The sequence below is a fragment of the Schistocerca americana genome, chromosome 9 (assembly GCF_021461395.2).
Source record: "Schistocerca americana isolate TAMUIC-IGC-003095 chromosome 9, iqSchAmer2.1, whole genome shotgun sequence".
In the NCBI taxonomy this organism is placed as follows: domain Eukaryota; kingdom Metazoa; phylum Arthropoda; class Insecta; order Orthoptera; family Acrididae; genus Schistocerca; species Schistocerca americana.
Genome location: NC_060127.1, coordinates 106327640 through 106349035, shown reverse-complemented (window position 1 = coordinate 106349035; position 21396 = coordinate 106327640). Strand labels below are relative to the sequence as shown.

The 21396-nt window shown below is 44.2% G+C and overlaps 1 protein-coding gene across 1 annotated transcript in view; it reads left to right on the top strand.

The window, feature by feature from the left end:
- Nucleotides 1-21396, top strand: part of LOC124550612 (protein PALS1-like) — a 570361-nt gene that overhangs the window by 338882 nt on the left and 210083 nt on the right. Inside the window, exon 3 of the mRNA XM_047125331.1 lies at nt 3773-4010. Coding sequence (XP_046981287.1) covers nt 3773-4010 — 238 coding nt within the window. The remainder of the gene's footprint in view (nt 1-3772; nt 4011-21396) is intronic.

The following is a 21396-nucleotide window of genomic DNA, read 5'->3' as shown; positions in this document are numbered from 1 at the left end:
AACACTAATTCCCATCATACCCCGCGGCCAACTGTGCAGTTTGAACGTCCTGACGCAAACCGTTCAGTAGTTACGACGATTTTATTTCAGTCAGTTCAATAGCTGTCACCCTGTACATACCTTTCAACCTTCTTGCTGTAATCTATCTGAGGTCCCTTTGTACAGTTTTCACCCCCATGAGTTCCCTCCACTACCATACTGACGACTGCTTCATACCACAGACTGACTGTCCCCTGTCATCCGATCAGTTCATGTAGTCAGCTTATCCCACAATTTTTTACCGATTATTTTCAATACAATCTTACAATCTTATTAGTTACTCGAGCTACGAATCTAATCTTCGTCATTCTTCTGTAGCACCACACTTTAAAAGCATCCGTTCTCTTCTTGTCTGAATTATTTATCGTCTACAACTCTACACACTAGACAAAAAAGTCTGGCAAAAAGTTAAATTTATATTCAGTATTAACCGCCTCATAAAAGCTCATTTTGATATTGCAATTCTGCATTCTATATCCTCATTACTTCTTTCACCACCACCACCACCACCACCACCATCATCATCATGTTATTCTACTCCACAAGTATCAGAACTTACCCACTACTGTTAGTAGTCCATTACTTCAATAATTTCTTCAGCATAATCTGCTTCAATTCGAATATTGTTGAACATCTCATATCCTCCTCTCAAGATACTATCCATTCCCTTCAACTGCTCTTCCAAGTCCCTAGCCGCCTCTGACGGATTTCCAATATCAACAGCAAGCCTCAGAGTTTTTATTTCTTCTCCATGAACTTTAATTCCCTTTACACATTTCTCCTAGCCTTCCTTTAGAGCTTTCTCAGTTTACAGATTAAATAAAGTCGGAGATACGCTACAGTCCTGTGTAATCTCAACTGCTGCTGCCCGTTTATGTGCTTCGAGTTTTTTTTATAACTGAAGTCTGGTTTCTGTATAGTTTATGAATGACCCTTACATCTTTCATTTTATCCCTGCTACCTTCAGAATTTCGAAAAGTGAATTCCAGTCAACATTGTCAATAGCTTTGTGTAAGTCTACAAACAAAGTTTGTCTTCCTGTAACATGTCTTCAATGCAAACAGAACCAGACCGCTCAATGGCTCATTATTCCTTGACCCAATAAAAAATCTTTTTTTGTTTGTTTGAGGGTTTTGTTAAATTTTGTCTCGTTACTTTAGAATTACAAACATTAATATATATTTTGTAAATAACAGTCCGACATTTGTCTGTGTTTCGGTATTTTCATCCCGTATGTCAAAAATCCGAAAATTCGAAATACGTACAATCGACGATCTTTTATTCGTGCAATGTATATCTTTCACTGCCTCTATGTGGCATATTAAACAGTTATGGATTCGTTAAAACTAAAAGCTATTGTGTTTGACGCGATTGGTTTAGGTAGGTACCTGTCTTCGTTGGGCGTATTGGCTGTTATCTGATTCCGCCTTGATATTGATGGTATTCACTCTGGGTTATAGTCCACTGCTAAGAGAAGCGGAGGTTGCACACACTGTCAATGGTTCAAAAAGTTTTAGTTTTCGTGTGTTAAAAGCTGAAGCAAGAATCGGTGTGAGAGGAAATTCTCTAGGAGAGGTCACTTGTGACTAATGCCTATATTGATAAAAACCTGCATTAATTGCTGTTTAGGTGAAGGTGGCAGAAGCAAGTTCGGAATACTAACAGTACTTTTGGCGATCTGCAGTCGTGAAGATGTTACTGGAAGTAGAGGTCACCAGTGAAGACTCTGTATGGTGCACGTTGAGAGGCTGGATTGTCTGGTGAGGGACTTACTCCCTCTGTCTGTCGTGAGAAATTAACTTTTGTTAATCATAGTTTCTAATTATAAGACTATGAACTACGTAAAACAACTAAAATCAGTTACAAATAAAAGGGTTAGGTGCACCAGCTGTAGTACTGTAATACCCGTACAGTTTTATTGGTTTTATTTCTACCAACGTCTCAAATTTGGCAGTGCCTAGATTGGTTGAGGTCACTAATTCGCCGCGTGGGATTAGCCGAGCGGTCTAGGGCGTTGCAGTCATGGACTGTGCGGCTGGTCCCGGCGGAGGTTTGAGTCCTCCCTCGGGCATGGGTGTGTAGTGTTTGTCCTTACGATAATTCAGGTTAAGTAGTGTGTAAACTTGGGGACTGTGATGGGCTTAACAGTTAAGTCCCCTAAGATTTCACACACATTTGAACTTTTTTTTTTGTCACTAATTCCAAAACAACTGCCAGCTTTCCATCAACAGTGATCTGCCCTCCCTATTAATAACTAGCTCAGGGTAGTTTGCACGGGTGTTGGACTTTCATTCGAAGAAAACGTTGGGGAGATTTACGCCATTGCGTAAAGTGGTCACTTGTTTTTCAAAATTTATTACATTGACGCGTTTCGGGCGCATCTCATCATCAGAACGTCAAAAAGACGAGTCTTCAAACAAAGTACGTAGTTACCTGTCCCACTCCCCAGCATCAGTACTCACTCACCTGACCATCAGGTGAGAACCGATGCTGAACACTGATCCATGTGACTACATACTTTGTACGAAGACTTGTCTTTTTGATACGCTGATGATGGGCAGTGCCTGAAACTCGTCAATGTAATAAATTTTGAACAACAAGGTATCAGAATGAGATTTTAACTCTGCAGCGGAGTGTGCGCTGATAACTTTCTGGCAGATTATAACTGTGTGCCGGCCCGAGACTCGAACTCGGGACCTTTGCCTTTCGCGGCAAGTGCTGTACCATCTGAGCTACCCAAGCACGACTCACGACCCGTCTTCACAGCTTCAGTTCTGCCAGTACCTCGTCTCCTACCTTCCAAACTTTACAGAAGCTCTCCTGCGAACCATTTATTCCCCACTCTTGACTACAAAACCCTATTTTTCAACATAATCTTCCTTGAATGCGACGGCCTTACGCCACCTTACTGGGAGGGCCTGTACATCTACAACTACCTACAAGTAGATACTCCGCAGGCAACCGTAAGGTGCGTCGCGGAGGGTACCCTGCCAAATAGAGCGAGAGAAAAACGACTGTCTGTACGCCTCCGTATGACCCCTAATTACTTGTATCTTATCTTCGTGGTCCTTATGCGCGGTGTATGTTGGTGGGAGCAGAATCGTTCGGCAGTCAGCTTCAAATACCGATTTTCTATATTTTCTCAGCATTGTTTCCCTAAAACAACGCCGCCTTCCCTCGAAGTATTTCCGTTTGAGCTCCTGGAAGAGCTTCTGTGAAGTTTGGAAGTTAGGAGACGAGGTACTGGCAGAATTGAAGCTGTGAATACGGGTCGTGAGTCGTGCTTGGGTAGCATAGATGGCAGAGCACTTGCCCGCGAAAGGTAAAGGTCCCGAGTTCGAGTTTCGGTCCGCACACAATTTTAATCTGCGAGAAAGTTTCAACAAGTCATCAGTTTATTCTAAGGACCTATATAGAATTGGCGTAACTCTCCTCAAATTTATGTCACGGTTGTAGGCCTTTGGCGCGACTTTATATCGGACCTCAAGGGGAACCCTGGTAGGCCAGTATTTACGGAAGTGTTGTGCAGTACTCGATTGCCACGTGGTGCTCGGCTGACCCTTCAAGTGGCATCTCCCTGGTGGCGGCTGGGTTTAAGTGGTCGGGCTTCCCCATCACGTAAAGCTGACGGAGGCGAGCACAGTTCAGCCCAGTTAACTTGCTATCGTCCCTCCCTTCACTGGTCTGGTCCAGCCTGTACCACGGCTCTGAGACGCGCCGCCGTCTGTTGCAGGCACCGAGAGTCGTCGGAGCTGTCGTCGAAGAAGGCGGCGGCTGCGGCGTCGGCGTCGGCGGACGACCTGCTGGCGTCCCAGCAGCTCCAGCAGCAGCAGGCCGACCTGGAGCTGGAACTGGCCGCCATGGACGACGGCGCCCCCCACCGCGAGATGGCCGTCGACGTGCCCGACAGCTTCGTGGCGCGCACCAAGACGCCGCCCAGATACCCGCCGCCCAGGCCGCGCTCCCAGCAGGTCAGCCACACCTGTCATCTTGTTGTTGTTGCTATTCTTGTGGTCTTCAGTCCTGAGGCTCGTTTGATGCACCTTTCCATGATACCCTATCCTGTACGAGCTTCTTCATCTCCCAGTACCTACTGCAGCCTTTTTCTTCTTCTCTTTTTTTTTTTTTTTTTTCAATCTACTGACTGGTTTGATGCGGCCCGCCACGAATTCCTTTCCTGTGCTAACCTCTTCATCTCAGCGTAGCACTTGCAACTTACGTCCTCAATTATTTGCTTGACGTATTCCAATCTCTGTCTTCCTCTACAGTTTTTGCCCTCTACAGCCCCCTCTAGTACCATGGAAGTCATTCCCTCATGTCTTAGCAGATGTCCTGTCATCCTGTCCCTTCTCCTTATCAGTGTTTTCCACATATTCCTTTCCTCTCCGATTCTGCGTAGAACCTCCTCATTCCTTACCTTATCAGTCCACCTAATTTTCAACATTCGTCTATAGCACCACATCACAAATGCTTCGATTCTCTTCTGTTCCGGTTTTCCCACAGTCCATGTTTCACTACCATACAATGCTTTGCTCCAGACGTACATCCTCAGAAATTTCTCCCACAAATTAAGGCCGGTATTTGATATTAGTAGACTTCTCTTGGCCAGAAATGCCTTTTTTGCCATAGCGAGTCTGCTTTTGTTGTCCTCCTTGCTCCGTCCGTCATTGGTTATTTTACTGCCTAGGTAGCAGAATTCCTTAACTTCATTGACTTCGTGACCATCAATCCTGATGTTAAGCTTCTCGCTGTTCTCATTTCTACTACTTCTCATTACCTTCGTCTTTCTCCGATTTACTCTCAAACCATACTGTGTACTCATTACACTGTTCATTCCGTTCAGCAGATCATTTAATTCTTCTTCACTTTCACTCAGGATAGCAATGTCATCAGCGAATCGTATCATTGATATCCTTTCACCTTGTATATTAATTCCACTCCTGAACGTTTCTTTTATTTCCATCATTGCTTCCTCGATGTAGAGATTGAAGAGCAAGGGCGAAAGGCTACAGCCTTGTCTTACACCCTTCTTAATACGAGCACTTCGTTCTTGATCGTCCACTCTTATTATTCCCTCTTGGTTGTTGTACATATTGTATATGACCCGTCTCTCCCTATAGCTTACCCCTACTTTTTTCAGAATCTCGAACAGCTTGCACCATTTTATATTGTCGAACGCTTTTTCCAGGTCGACAAATCCTATGAAAGTGTCCTGATTTTTCTTTAGCCTTGCTTCCATTATTAGCCGTAACGTCAGAATTGCCTCTCTCGTCCCTTTACTTTTCCTAAAGCCAAACTGATCGTCACCTAGCCCATTCTCAATTTTCTTTTCCATTCTTCTGTATATTATTCTTGTAAGCAGCTTCGATGCATGAGCTGTTAAGCTGATTGTGCGATAATTCTCGCACTTGTCAGCTCTTGTCGTCTTCGGAATTGTGTGGATGATGCTTTTCCGAAAGTCAGATGGTATGTCGCCAGACTCATATATTCTACACACCAACGTGAATAGTCGTTTTGTTGCCACTTCCTCCAATGATTCTAGAAATTCTGATGGAATGTTATCTATCCCTTCTGCCTTATTTGACCGTAAGTCCTCCAAAGCTCTTTTAAATTCCGATTCTAATACTGGATCCCCTATCTCTTCTAAATCGACTCCTGTTTCTTCTTCTATCACATCAGACAAATCTTCACCCTCATAGAGGCTTTCAATGTATTCTTTCCACCTATCTGCTCTCTCCTCTGCATTTAACAGTGGAATTCCCGTTGCACTCTTAATGTTACCACCGTTGCTTTCAATGTCACCAAAGGTTGTTTTGACTTTCCTGTATGCTGAGTCTGTCCTTCCGACAATCATATACTTTTCGATGTCTTCACATTTTTCCTGCAGTCATTTCCTCTTAGCTTCCCTGCACTTCCTATTTATTTCATTCCTCAGCGACTTGTACTTCTGCATTCCTGGTTTTCCCGGAACATGTTTGTACTTCCTCCTTTCATCAGTCAACTGAAGCATTTCTTCTGTTACCCATGGTTTCTTCGCAGCTACCTTCTTTGTACCTATGTTTTCCTTCCGAACTTCTGTGATGGCCCTTTTTAGAGATGTCCATTCCTCTTCAACTGTACTGCCTACTGCGCTATTCCTTATTGCTGTATCTATAGTGTTAGAGAACTTCAAATGTATCTCGTCATTCCTTAGTACTTCCTTATCCCACTTCTTTGCGTATTGATTCTTCCTGACTAATGTCTTGAACTTTGGCCTACTCTTCATCACTACTATATTGTGATCTTAGTCTATATCTGCTCCTGGGTGCGCCTTACAATCCAGTATCTGATTTCGGAATCTCTGTCTGACCATAATGTAATCTAATTGAAATCTTCCCGTATCTCCCGGCCTTTTCCAAGTATACCTCCTCCTCTTGTGATTCTTGAACAGGGTATTCGCTATTACTAGCTGAAACTTGTGACAGAACTAAATTAGTCTTTCTCCTCTTTCATTCCTTGTCCCAAGCCCATATTCTCCTGTAACCTTTTCTTCTACTCGTTCCCCTACAACTGCATTCCAGTCGCCCATGACTATTAGATTTTCGTCCCCCTTTACATACTGCATTACCCTTTCAATATCCTCATACACTTTCTCTATCTGTTCATCTTCAGCTTGCGACGTCGGCATGTATACCTGAACTATCGTTGTCGGTGTTGGTCTGCTGTCGATTCTGATTAGAACACCCCGGTCACTGAACTGTTCACAGTAACACACCCTCTGCCCTACCTTCCTATTCATAACGAATCCTACACCTGTTATACCATTTTCTGCTGCTGTTGATATTACCCGATACTCATCTGACCAGAAATCCTTATCTTCCTTCCACTTCACTTCACTGACCCCTACTATATCTAGATTGGGCCTTTGCATTTCCCTTTTCAGATTTTCTTGTTTCCCTACCACGTTCAAGCTTCTGACATTCCACGCCCCGACTCGTAGAACGTTATCCTTTCGTTGATTATTCAATCTTTTTCTCATGGTAACCTCCCCCTTGGCAGTCCCCTCCCGGAGATCCGAATGGGGGACTATTCCGGAATCTTTTGCCAATGGAGAGATCATCATGACACTTCTTCAATTACAGACCACATGTCCTGTGGATACACGTTACGTGTCTTTAATGCAGTGGTTTCCATTGCCTTCTGCGTCCTCATGTCGTTGATCATTGCTGATTCTTCCGCCTTTAGGAGCAATTTCCCACCCCTAGCACAAGAGAGTGCCCTGAACCTCTATCCGCTCCTCCGCCTTCTTTGACAAGGCCGTTGGCAGAATGAGGCTGGCTTCTTATGCCGGAAGTCTTCGGCCGCCAATGCTGATTTTTTATCAAAATTTAGGCAGTGGCGGAGATCGAACCCGGGACCGAAGATGTTTTGATTATGAATCAAAGACGCTACCCCTAGACCACGGGTACTCTGCAGCCTACATCATTCTGAATCTGCTTAGTGTATTTATCTCTCGGTCTCCCTCTACGATTTTTACCCTCCACGCTGCCCTCCAATACTAAATTGGTGATCCCTTGATGCCTCAGGACCTGTCCTATCAACCGATCCCTTCTTCTACTCAAGTTGTGCCACAAACTTCTCTTCTCCCCAATTCTGTTCAATACCTCCTCATTAGTTATGTGGTCTACCCATCTAATCTTCAGCATTCTTCTGTAGCATCACATTTCAAAAGCTTCTATTCTCTTCTTGTCCAAGCTATTTATCGTCCATGTTTCACTTCCATACTTGGCTTCACTCCATACAAATACTTTCAGAAACGACTTCCTGACACTTAAATCTATAGTCGATGTTAACAAATTTCTCTTCTTCAGAAACTCTTTCCTTGCCATTGCCAGTTTACATTTTATGTCCTCTCTACTTCGACCGTCATCAGTTATTTTGCTGCCCAAATAGCAAAACCCATTTACAACTTTAAGTGTCTCATTTCGTAATCTGATTCCCTCAGCATCACCCGATTTATTTCGAATACATTCCATTATCCTCGTTTTGCTTTTGTTGATGTTCATCTTACAGCTTCCTTTCAAGACACTGTCCATTCCGTTCAACTGCTCTTCCAAGTCCTTTGCTGTCTCTGACAGAATTACAATATCATCGGCGAACCTCAAAGTTTTTATTTCTTCTCCATTGATTTTAATACCTACACCAAATGTTTCTTTTGTTTCCTTTACTGCTTGCTCAATATACAGATTGAATAACATCGGGGAGAAGCTACAACCCTGTCTCACTCCCTTCCCAATCACTGCTTCCCTTTCATGTCCCTCGACTCTTATAACTGCCATGTGATTTCTGAACAAATTGTAAAAAGCCTTTCGCTCCCTGTATTTTACCCCTGCCACCTTCAGAATTTGAAAGAGAGTATTCCAGTCAACATTGTCAAAAGCTTTCTCTAAGTCTACAAATGCTAGAAACGTAGGTTTGCCTTTTCTTAATCTAGCTTCTAAAATAAGTCGTAAGGTCAGTATTGCCTCACGTGTTCCCATATTTCTACGGAATCCGAAGTGATCTTCCCCAAGGTCGGCTTCTACCAGTTTTTCCATTCGTCTGTAAAGAATTCGCGTTAGTATTTTGCAGCCATGACTTATTAAACTGATAGTTCGGTAATTTTCACATCTGTCAACGCCTGCTTTCTTTTGGATTGGAATTATTATATTCTTCTTGAAGTCTGAGGGTATTTCGCCTGTCTCATACATTTTGCTCACCAGATGGTAGAGTTTTGTCATGACTGCCTCTCCCAAGGCTGTCAGTAGTTCTAATGGAATATTGCTTACTCCCGTGGCTTTGTTTCGACTTTTGTCATACCATGTCTAATTGGCCTTGTTTTCCTATTCCTATTCCTACTGCAACTTAAGAGACGCCTGACGTCTGCAGTTAAATGCATCCAACTCAGCAGTCTGATTATGTACGAAGAACAGAAAAGAATCCATCATAATTTTCCGTCATTATCATTTTTGTCCTCATCGTATTCATCCTCACTGATCATCTTTGTCCTCACTTATCACCACGTCGTCCTGACTCATCAAAACAATCATACTCACTTATCACCATATTCGTCCTCACTGATCACCACATTCATCCTCACACATGACCACCTCAGTCCCCACTCGTCACCATCTCCATCCTCAGTCATCACCACCGCACTCCTCAGTCATTGCCACATTCATCCTCACTTATGACCATCACTTTCCTCACTCATCACCACCCCTATCCTGATCACCATCTTCTTCCTAACTCGTCACCACCACCTCCATCCTCTCTCGTCACCACCACCACCACCACGTCAATCCTTGTCACCACCACCTCCATCTCCTTTCGTCACCGCCACCCGCGTCCTCCATCATCATCACAACCACCACCACCACCACCACCACCACCACCACCACCACCAACTCCGTCCTCTTTCGTCACCACCACCGGCATCCTCTCCTGTCACCACTGCCTCTGTCCTCGCCCATCACCATCACCTCATTCAACGCCACATCCAAATCACCACCACTACGACCATCCTTACCACCATCGTAATTATCACAACCATTGTTATTACCACCACAGTTGTCTTTGTCTTCATGTTTGTCATATTCTCCTCCTCCTCCTCTTCCTCATCCTCAGGCGTTGTATTTTCACTACTGCGCAAGGGCCTCCTCTAACTTTTTTCATGTTTTACAGTGTACTATTGTACCTGTCCGTTATCATCCTGCATGTCTTCCAAAACCCATTCTCCACGTACGACTTTCCAGTGAAAATCAGCTACTTGAAACACATGCACCTACCGTGCCCGCGAATAAATTAGCAGCCAGACACATCGCGAGTGAGTCTATAAAGTCAATTATGTACAGAATGTGCTGAATGTGGCATTCTAAATTTTCAGTTTCCAATGTACTCTGCTCATATACAGAAACTGAATTGTGACAGCACCTGCTACCACTGGAAGTTAATCTACTCTTGCCAAGTTTTCTCCTATTATAAAAATGCATTTAGTGCTTCCGTGTCGTCTTAATCTTTATTGTGTTGTTTGCTTTATTGTGTCACTCATAAAGCCTGCACAAGGTTTTGGTATTTTCCCTGCCAGTACTCTTCTGCAAGAGAGACTATATATCGGAAACTAAAAAAAAGTATTTACATGTTACCGAGAAAAAGCCAGCACTTTGCATAAATAAGAACTAGAACGTGTTCTAATGAAAACTATTTCAACAATGAAGTAGTCTCAGTCACTTGCCGAAAAAAAAATTTCGGTGTTAACAAGATACAAAGGATAAAGTGAGAAGGCGCTATTTACTGCGCTCTACATAATGTTTCTTGTGTTTGCAAGCATCTATTTTCTCGTTCAAATAAACGCATGTACAGGGCTATTACAAATGATTGAAGCGATTTCATAAATTCACTGTAGCTCCATTCATTGACATATGGTCACGACACACTACAGGTACGTAGAAAAACTCATAAAGTTTTGTTCGGCTGAAGCCGCACTTCAGGTTTCTGCCACCAGAGCGTTCGAGAGCGCAGTGAGACAAAATGGCGACAGGAGCCGAGAAAGCGTATGTCGTGTTTGAAATGCACTCGCATCAGTCAGTCATAACAGTGCAACGACACTTCAGGACGAAGTTCAACAAAGGTCCACCAACTGCTAACTCCATTCGGCGATGGTATGCACAGTTTAAAGCTTCTGGATGTCTCTGTAAGGGGAAATCAACGGGTCGGCCTGCAGTGAGCGAAGAAACGGTTGAACGCGTGCGGGCAAGTTTCACGCATAGTGATGTGAAAGATTCAGTGTTTAAACCTACTCTATAAAGAAACGTGCCAGAACTGCGAGCTCGCATCAACGATGCTTTCGAACTCATTGATGGGGACATGCTGCGCCGAGTGTGGGAGGAACTTGATTATCGGCTTGATGTCTGCCGAATCACTAAAGGGGCACATATCGAACATTTGTGAATGCCTAAAAAAACTTTTTGAGTTTTTGTATGTGTGTGCAAAGCATTGTGAAAATATCTCAAATAATAAAGTTACCGTAGAGCTGTGAAATCGCTTCAATCATTCGTAATAACCCTGTATTTCGAACTGTATAGGCGAGACATTTCCTATTCTTTCAGTTCTCAGGAGTGCAGGGAATTTAACACACACCGTTTGATAAAAACATCCACTATGAACTTGGCTTTGGTCTGTAGTAAACTCCGTCACCATTCATTTTGTTATGATATTTTGTCGTCTTCGCGAAAAAGATAGTCCCTCATCAGCTCAGTTTGACCGTTCAGGTGGCAAGCTGCCCAGCAGACAGCCGCCTGTGGCAATACGCGCAGTTTGTGCGTTCACGTGTAAACAAAAATGACCAGTGAACGTGGACGAGACGCCTGGCCACAGGTTATGTCTGGTTCCATTTCATTTTTGTGGATGATATTAGCGCTGCTGATAATCGGTGGTGTGTGACGATCTGGTGTATTGAAAATTGAAAGACTGCAGAAATGTACGCAGAGGGCTCCAGAAGTATACTGAACACCAGTGTTAGCTTCCAATCACCTCAGTATACGGCAATGATACGTACACTGAAAAGAAAGGGGCGTATTAACGCAGTAAGCGTCTGATTTTCACTGGGCTGCTGTTGTGGTCACAGTCTACAGATGATTAGCATTAACTATCATAGGGTAACAGCTGTCATGTGGGGAACGCAGAACGTGCTTGGGGCTTCGGTTATGGCAGCCGGGTGTCTACATGGGCTGTCTACGGGGCCCGGAATGTCTTTGGACAGCCGAGTGTTTGTACACTCCCCCAGGTGTATGCACGCTGTGATTGTGTGTACATACGGGGGCAATTGCCCATGCTGGTAACAATGACGCGCAGTCTCCACACAATATCGTCTACCTCGTCACTGCGTCAACAGTTCTGATGCAGTAGCGATTTACAAAAGTGCCTTTGGAAATCAAACAAGTGCCGTTTAAGGTAGTCTTTTGCCGTTTGAGACAGTAATGATCGAAAAAACAGCGTAGTGTCTACTCACACACAGAGATATGCTATGCATATTTGAGTTTTCAAGTCGTCGTGATGTCTTTCATGTCCCAGGATTATAACGCTACAAAATACGTAATTCATTTCACAGGCTTGACTCAGTTATTTGTAATATACACTGAAGCGAAAAAGAAACTGGTGTAGGCACCCCTATTAAGAGATATATGTAAACAGACAGAAAACGGCGCTGAGGTCGGAAACGCGTATACAACTCACCTCGTGTCTGGCGCAGTTATTAGATCGGTTACTGCTGCTACAGTGGCAGGTTATCAAGATGTAAGGGAGTTTGAACGTGGTGTTATAGTCGGTACGTAGCATCTCCGACGTAGGGATGAAGTGGGGATTTTCCAGTACGACCATTTCACGAATGTACCGTGAATATCAGGAATCCGGTAAAACATCAAACCTTTGAAATTATTGCGTCCGGAAAAAGATACTGCAACAACGGGCCGCAAAAAGATTCTGCAACAACGGGATCGACGACGACTGAAGAGAATCGTTCAACGTGACAGAAGTGCTGCGCCGTCAACAAGTGTCAGCATGCGAACCATTTAACGAAACGTCATAGATACGGGGTTTTGGAGTAGAAGGCCCACTGGTGTACCCTAGATGACTGCACGATACACAGTTTTGCGCCTCGCCTGGACCCGTCAACACCGACATTGGACTGTTGATGACTGGGAACATGTTGCCTGGTCGGACGAACCTGGTTTCAAATTGTATCGAACGGATGGACGTGTACGGGTATGGAGACAATCTCGTGAATGCATGAACCTTGCATGTCAGCAGACCATGCTGGTGATGGTGTGGGGCGTGTGCAGTTGGAGTGATATGGGATCTCTCGTACGTCTAGATACCACTCTGACAGGTGATAATTACGTAAGCATCCTGTCTCATCACCTGCACCAATTCGTGTCCATTGTGCATTCCGATGGACTCGGGCAATTCCAGCAGGACAATGAGACACCCCACACGTCCAGAACTGCTACAGAGTGGCTCAAGTAACACACTTCTGAGTCTGAATACTTCCGCTGGCCATCAAACATTATTGAGCATATCTGGGATGCCTAACAGAGTGCTGTTCTCCACCCTTTCGTACTTTTATGGTTTATGGACAGCCGTGCAGGGTTCATGGTGTCAGTTCCCTCCAGCACTACTTCAGACAATAGTCGAGTCCACGCCACGTCGTGTTGCGGCACTGCTGCGTGCTCGCGGGGGCCATACACAATGTTGTGCAGGTGTACCAGTTTCTTTGGCTCAAATGGCTCTGAGCACTATGGGACTTAACTTCGGAGGTCATCAGTCCCCTAGAACTTAGAACTACTTAAACCTAACTAACCTAAGGACATCACACACATCCATGCCCGAGGCAGGATTCGAACCTGCGACCGTTGCGGTCGCACGGTTCCAAACTGTAGCGCCTAGAACCGCTCGGCCACTCCGGTCGGCAGTTTCTTTGGCGCTCCAGTGTATAGTGTAAATGTTCCCTTACAGACAGCAAAGGATCGAAATACGTTGGCACCGAGTTGAAGAAAAACATGTCTATTTGTGTATTTGCCTGTAATAGTGGATTTATTTTTTATTCCTTTTCTGACAGACCCGACTAAAACAAGCAAGGAAATCAGCTATCGCCGAGCGCTGTCTCAGACACAATTGTGAAATGAAATAGTGGGGAGGGGAGGAGAGACCAGTATAGAAGTGCAGACTAGTTTATGGGACTGCTTAATTAAGGAGTCTGTTGAAAGAAAGATGTCGGAAAATCTAATAAACAGGGACGCGTAGGTTTCAAATTAAACAAGGCGCGGCGTCTGGCACTGAGTTCAATAAGATAGCTCGCCTGCCGCCATGTCCACCAGAGCTAGGCAACACTGCAACACTGAGGGAATTTGCGCTACACGGAACACCAAGGCGGAGGACTTCGGAAAACAAAAGAGCCTCAAGGGCGGTAGTGAGCATTCGGAGTCTCAATTATAAATAAACAGCCGTGCGAGACAGTAGTTCACAGTTTGGTTGGAGCCCAGCCAGCGAGTACATGTAACAGCGCTTGAAGAAGGCGGCGTTGTGCATAAATTGGGAACAAAAATTCTGCTGAATACCCGCAAACGCACTACATACGTACATACTGCTGTTGAAACTCAGCAGACTATGTGAAGGCTTTGATACAGCAAGTTCGTAATATACAGATTTAAAGTACATGTTGTTGTTGTTGTCTTCAGTCCTGAGACTGATTTGATGCAGCTCTCCATGCTACTCTATCCTGTGCGAGCCTCTTCATCTCCCAGTACGTACTGCAGCCTACATCCTTCTGAATCTGCTTCGTGTATTCATCTCTTGGTCTCCCTCTACGATTTTTACCCTCCACGCTGCCCTCCAATGCTAAATTGGTGATCCCTTGATGCCTCAGAACATGTCCTACCAACCGATCCCTTCTTCTAGTCAAGTTGTGCCACAAACTCCTCTTCTCCTCAACCCTATTCAGTACCTCCTCATTAGTTACGTGATCTACCCATCTAATCTTCAGCGTTCTTCTGTAGCACCAAATTTCGAAAGCTTCTATTCTCTTCTCGTCCAAACTAGTTATCGTCCATGTTTCACTTCCATACATGGTTACACTCCATACTAATACTTTCATAAACGACTTCCTGATACTTAAATCAATACTCGATGTTAACAAATTCCTCTTCTTCAATAACGCTTTCCTCGCCATTGCCAGTCTACATTTTATATCCTCTCTACTTCGACCATCATCAGTTATTTTGCTCCCCAAATAGCAAAACTCCTTTACTACTTTAAGTGTCTCATTTCCTAATCTAATTCCCTCAGCATCACCCGACTTAATTCGACTACATTCCATGATCCTCGTTTTGCTTTTGTTGTTGTTCATCTTATATCCTCCTTTCAAGACACTATCCATTCCGTTCAACTGCTCTTCCAATTCCTTTGCTGTCTCGTACAGAATTACAATGTCATCGGCGAACCTCAAAGTTGTAATTTCTTCTCCCTGGATTTTAATGCCTACTCCGAATTTTTCTTTTGTTTCCTTTACTGCTTGCTCAATATACAGATTGAATAACATCGGGGAGAGACTACAACCCTGTCTCTACAAATTGTAAATAGCCTTTCGCTCCCTGTATTTTACCCCTGCCACCTTTAGAATTTGAAAGAATTCCAGTCAACATTGTCAAAAACATTCTCTAAGTATACAAATGCTAGAAACGTAGATTTGCCTTTCCTTAATCTTTCTTATATTCTCTTCTTGTCCAAACTAGTCATCGTCCATGTTTCACTTCCATACATGGCTACACTCCATACAGTATTGCCTCACGTGTTCCAACAAGAGGTAGTACTGGTTAAAGCGGGCAAAAAACGCGTCACTAACATACTTTTTGTCTAGCCAACGGCATTACTCAACATCTGGGTTGAGAATCCCCCACACAGAATTCAGGCTAAGAACAAAATCTGCAGTTTCTTCCAGCGGTTTGCCAATAGGTTCGCTTCAGTATCAGTGTGTGAACAGGAATTGTGGGTGGCAGGCTAAAATGCATTTTTCGAGAGAAATTAACAGGTGCTGTTCATGACCAATTTCTGCTCGAACTATTGGTGAACATTTCCCTAGCAGAAAGGCAGCGGATTTGGTTCCTGCATGACTATTTTCTGCTCCTCGTACGCCAGTAGCCGAACAAATGCTTCTAACGAGCGACTTGTTGGTCCAGAGTTCCAGAAGGATGAGCAGGCACTCTTGCACGCTCAGCAAGCAGATTGCTTTCATCCGACAGAATGCTTCGTACAACAGCCATACTTTATTACCTTTATCACCAGTTCTACGTTCATTCGCCAGCCATGGTTGGACAGATAGCACCAAGTTCATAATAATATTACTACAATAAAATTAATACGATATTGCAATTGAAAATAGGATACTAAAGTGGATAGTACAAAACATAAATTTAGGAACTAGATGACAAAAGACTAACAATATTACAACACAGTGTAGAAAAATAGCTGCGTTGCTGCTGTTCTCATTGGCACTGTGTTGGAGCTCACGTAGACACCGTTCTGTCATCAGAGAAGTGTTCTCAATACTGTACGAGGAATGCTCCCTAAATATGTTCCGTTGGTAATGAGCGAATATCCTTAGGTAGAACATTGAACAATTTTTGGGCCACCGTTGGGAAGCTCTTTCGCACGTTAGTTAATCGAAATCTTGGCCTGTCTGTACTGTGTTTATAGCGAGTGCTGTATTGATCAATTTATAATGTGAAACTTCCTGGCAAATTAAAACTGCGTGCCGGAGCGAGAACTCGGGACCTTTGCCTTTCGCGGGCAAGTGCTCTACCAACTGATCTACCCAAGCACGACTCACGCCCCGTCCTCACAGATTCACTTCTGCCAGTACGTCTCCTACCTTCCTTTCTTTCAGGAGTGCTAGTTCTGCAAGGTTCGCAGCAGAGCGTCTGTAAAGTTGGAAAGGTAGGAGACGAGATACTGGCAGAAGTAAAGCTGTGAGTACCGGGCGTGAGTCGTGCTTGGGTAGCTCAGTTGGTAGAGCAGTTACCAGCGAAAGGCAAAGGTCCTGAGTTCGAGTCTCCGTCCAGCACACAGTTTTAATCTGCCAGGAAGTTTCATATCAGCGCACACTCCGCTGCAGAGTGAAAATCTCGTTCTGGAAACTTATAATGTGTCTTTTTGGGAACAAGGCAACTGAAAATAATTTGCTGAAAATAGTCAGAACTCCTAATCTGGAAAAAAATTTGTTTGCAGTGGTCAGGTTTTTTTTTTTTTTTTTTTTTTTTGCTTGCTCAAAGAAAAAGATCAGTAGCTTAACAGCTGCTATACATCCAGTGTTCCAGCAACTCTGAGGCTGCGTTTTATTCTCTGTTTTTCGTCTTCATTGTATTTCATCTTGTTCGTGATGAACCAGACCTTGGCTTCGCTGAATAGGTTTCCTCATTACTGAACAGCCTGAACTGCATTCTCCCTTTTTGAGAACAAATTTGTTTCATCTGCAAACTGCAGTGTGTATCCTCTAGAGCCTATGTAATTAACTAAAATTAAGAACGACAGAAGTCCTATTACGGGTCTCTGTGGCACACCGTGTTTTGACTTCATTTCACCTGAATCTGCCCCTTACACTGATACAGTTTGTTATTTAGGTGGCATTCGAGAGTTTGAAAACACCTCCCTCCCAATACCACATGATTTTAGCTGGGCGTTACGTGGGACACAATCAAATGCCTTACTAAGCTCACAGAGTGTCAGTACTGTAGACTCCACCTTAAATACTTGACTTACACTGAAGCGCGAAAGAAACTGGTATAGGCAAGCGTATTCAAATACAGATATATGTAAACAGGCAGAATACGGCGCTGCTGTCGGCAACGCCTATATAAGACAAGTGTCTGGCGCAGTTAGATCGGTTACTGCTACTGCAATGGTAGGTCATCAAGATTTAAGTGAGTCTGATACGGGCTTTCCGAGCCGAAGAGCCATTTATGTACCCTTGAAGATTGGACGATACAAAGCTTTACGTCTTGCCAGGGCCCGTCAACGCCGACGTTGGACTGTTGATGACTGGAGACATGTTCCCTGGTCGGACGAGTCTCGTTTCAAATTGTATAGAGCGTGTGGACGTGCACGGGTGTGGAGACATCCTCATGAATCCATGAACCCTGCATCTTGGCAGAGGACTGTTCAATCTGCTGGAGGCTTTGTAATGGTGTCGGGCGTGTGCAGTCGGAGTGATAGAGGGACCCCTGATACGTCTACCTACGACTCTGGCAGGTGGCACATACGTAAGCATCCTGTCTGGTCACCTGTATCCATTCATGTCCATTGTGCATTCCGACGGACTTGGGCAATTCCAGCAGGAGAATGCGACACCCCACACGTCCAGAAATGCTACAGAATGGCTCCAGTAAACTCTTCTGGGTTTAAACACTTCCGCTGGCCATCAAACTCCCCGGATATGAACATTATTGAGCAAATCTGGGATGCCTTGCAACGTGCTGTTCAGAAGAAATCTCGTCCCCGTCGTTCTCTTACGGATTAATGGACAGCCGTGCAGGGATCGTAGAGTTAATGCCCTGCAGCACTACGTCAGGCATTATTCGAGTCCATGCGACTTCTGCGTGCTCTCGAGGACCCTACAGGATATTAGTCAGGGGTAAAAGTTTCTCTGGCTCTTCAGTTTATATTTGTTACTAAGTCAAGTAGTGCAGTTGTTGCTAACTAGCCGTAACGAAAGCAGTACCGCTTGTCATCGAATAGGTTATCTCCTTCAAAATAAATTAATAGCTGATTTTTCAGTATCGACCCCATCACGCTATAGAGGACTTCGGTTGGCAACCATAGCATCTGTAGAATGAGATTTTCACTCTGCAGCGGAACCGAGCGAGGTGGCGCAGTGGTTAGCACACTGGACTCGCATTCGGGAGGACGACGGTTCAATCCCGCGTCCGGCCATCCTGATTTAGGTTTTCCGTGATTTCCCTAGATCACTTCAGGCCAATGCCGGGATGGTTCCTTCGAAAGGGCACGGCCGATTTCCTTCCCCATCCTTCCCTAATCCGAGCTTGTGCTCCGTCTCTAATGACCTCGTTGTCGACGGGACGTTAAACACTAATCCCCTCCTCCCCCTCCTCCTCTCCAGCGGAGTGTGCGCTGATATGTAACTTCCTGGCAGATTAAAACTGTGTGCCCGACCGAGGCTCGAACTCGGGACCTTTGCCTTTCACGGGCAAGTGCTCTACCATCTGAGCTACCGAAGCACGACTCACGCCCGGTACTCACAGCAGGAGAGCTAAAGCTGTGAGTACCGGGCGTGAGTCGTGCTTCGGTAGCTCAGATGGTAGAGCACTTGCCCGCGAAAGGCAAAGGTCCCGAGTTCGAGTCTCGGTCGGGCACACAGTTTTAATCCGCCAGGAAGTTTCATAGCATCTGTAGTTTTGAGCAGGACTCAGCAGTAGAAGGAGCAGCGGCGGCGTTATCTTCCACGAAGGCGGCTGTCAGATGGATCGCCGAAATATTTATTTATTTTTTTTATTTACACGTGAAGTTCCGTAGGACCAAATTGAGGAGCAAATCTCAAAGGTCATGGAACGTGTCAGTACATGAACTTACAACATAAAAGTAATAACAGATAAAAATAAATGTTCACAAACCTGAAAAAAAGTCAGTCCATAAGTTTAAGTAAACGCTATCAGCAATACAATAAGAATCAGCTTAATTTTTCAAGGAACTCCTCGACAGAATAGAAGGAGTGACGCATGAGGAAACTCTTCAGTTTCGATTTGAAAGCGCGTGGATTACTGGTAAGATTTTTGAATTCGAGCGGCAGATTATTGAAAATGGATGCAGCAGTATACTGCACACCTTTTTGCACAAGAGTTAAGGAAGTTCGATCCAAATGGAGGTTAGATTTCTGCCGAGTATTAACCGAGTGAAAGCTGCTTATTCTTGGCAATAAACCAATATTGGTAACAAGAAACGACAATAAGGAATATACATATGGAGAGGCCAATGTCAAAATACCCAGACTCGTGAACAGAGGTAGACAAGAGGTTCGTGAACTCACACCACTTATTGCCCGAATCGCCCGTTTCTGAGCCAAAAATATCCTTCTAGAATGGGAAGAGTTCCCCCAAAACATAATACCATACGACGTAAGTGAATGAAAATAAGCAAAGTAGACTAATTTACGTGTCGACGTATCACTCACTTTTGATACAGTTCGAATAGTGAAAATGGGAGTATTAAGTCTTTGAACAAGATCCTGAACGTGGGCTTTCCACGACAGCTTACTATCTATCTGAACACCTAAAAATTTGAACTGTTCAGTTTCACTAATCATATGCCCGTCCTGTGAGATTAAAACGTCGGGTTTTGTTCAATTGTGTGTTAGAAACTGTAAAAACTGAGTCTTACTGTGATTTGACGTTAGTTTATTTTGTACAAGCCATGAACTGAGGTCATGTACTACACTACTTGAAACCGAGTCAATGTTGCACACAACATCGTTTACTACCAAGCCAGTGTCATCAGCAAACAGAAATAATTTGGAGTTAACTATAATACTAGAGGGCATATCATTATACAGGGTGATTCAAAAAGAATACCACAACTTTAAAAATGTGTATTTAATGAAAGAAACATAATATAACCTTCTGTTATACATCATTGCAAAGAGTATTTAAAAAGGTTTTTTTTTCACACAAAAACAAGTTCAGAGATGTTCAATATGGCCCCCTCCAGACACTCGAGCAATATCAACCCGATACTCCAACTCGTTCCACACTCTCTGTAGCATATCAGGCGTAACAGTTTGGATAGCTGCTGTTATTTCTCGTTTCAAATCATCAATGGTGGCTGGGAGAGGTGGCCGAAACACCATATCCTTAACATACCCCGATAAGAAAAAATCGCAGGGGATAAGATCAGGGCTTCTTGGAGGCCAGTGATGAAGTGCTCTATCACGGGCTGCCTGGCGGCCGATCCATCGCCTCGGGTAGTTGACGTTCAGGTAGTTACGGACAGATAAGTGCCAATGTGGTGGCGCTCCATCCTGCTGAAATATGAATTGTTGTGCTTCTTGTTCGAGCTGAGGGAACCACAAATTCTCTAACGTCTCCAGATACTGTAGTCCAGTTACAGTAGCACCTTCGAAGAAAAAGGGACCAAAAACTTTATTGGCTGAAATGGCACAGAAAACGTTCACCTTAGGCGAGTCACGTTCATACTGAGTTGTTTCCCGCGGATTCTCAGTGCCCCATATACAGACATTGCGACGGTTGACTTTCCCGTTAGTGTGGAAAGCTGCTTCATCACTAAATACAATCTTTGAAACGAAAGATTCATCTGTTTCCATTTGAGCAAGGATAAAATCACAGAAATGGATTCTTTTAATCTTATCAGCTGCAGACAGTGCTTGAACCAATTTCAGACGATAAGGTTTCATAACTAACTTTTTCGTAGGACTCTCCATACAGTTGATTGTGGAATTTGCAGCTCTCTGCTAGCTCTGCGAGTCGATTTTCCTGGTCTGCGAACAAATGCTTGCTGGATGCGTGCTACATTTTCATCACTCGTTCTCGGCCGTCCAGAACTTTTCCCTTTGCACAAACACCCACTCTCTGTAAACTGTTTATACCAACGTTTAATACACCACCTATCAGGAGGTTTAACACCATACTTCGTTCGAAATGCACGCTGAACAACTGTCGTCGATTCACTTCTGCCGTACTCAATAACACAAAAAGCTTTCTGTTGAGCGGTCGCCATCTTAGCATCAACTGACGCTGACGCCTAGTCAACAGCGCCTCAAGC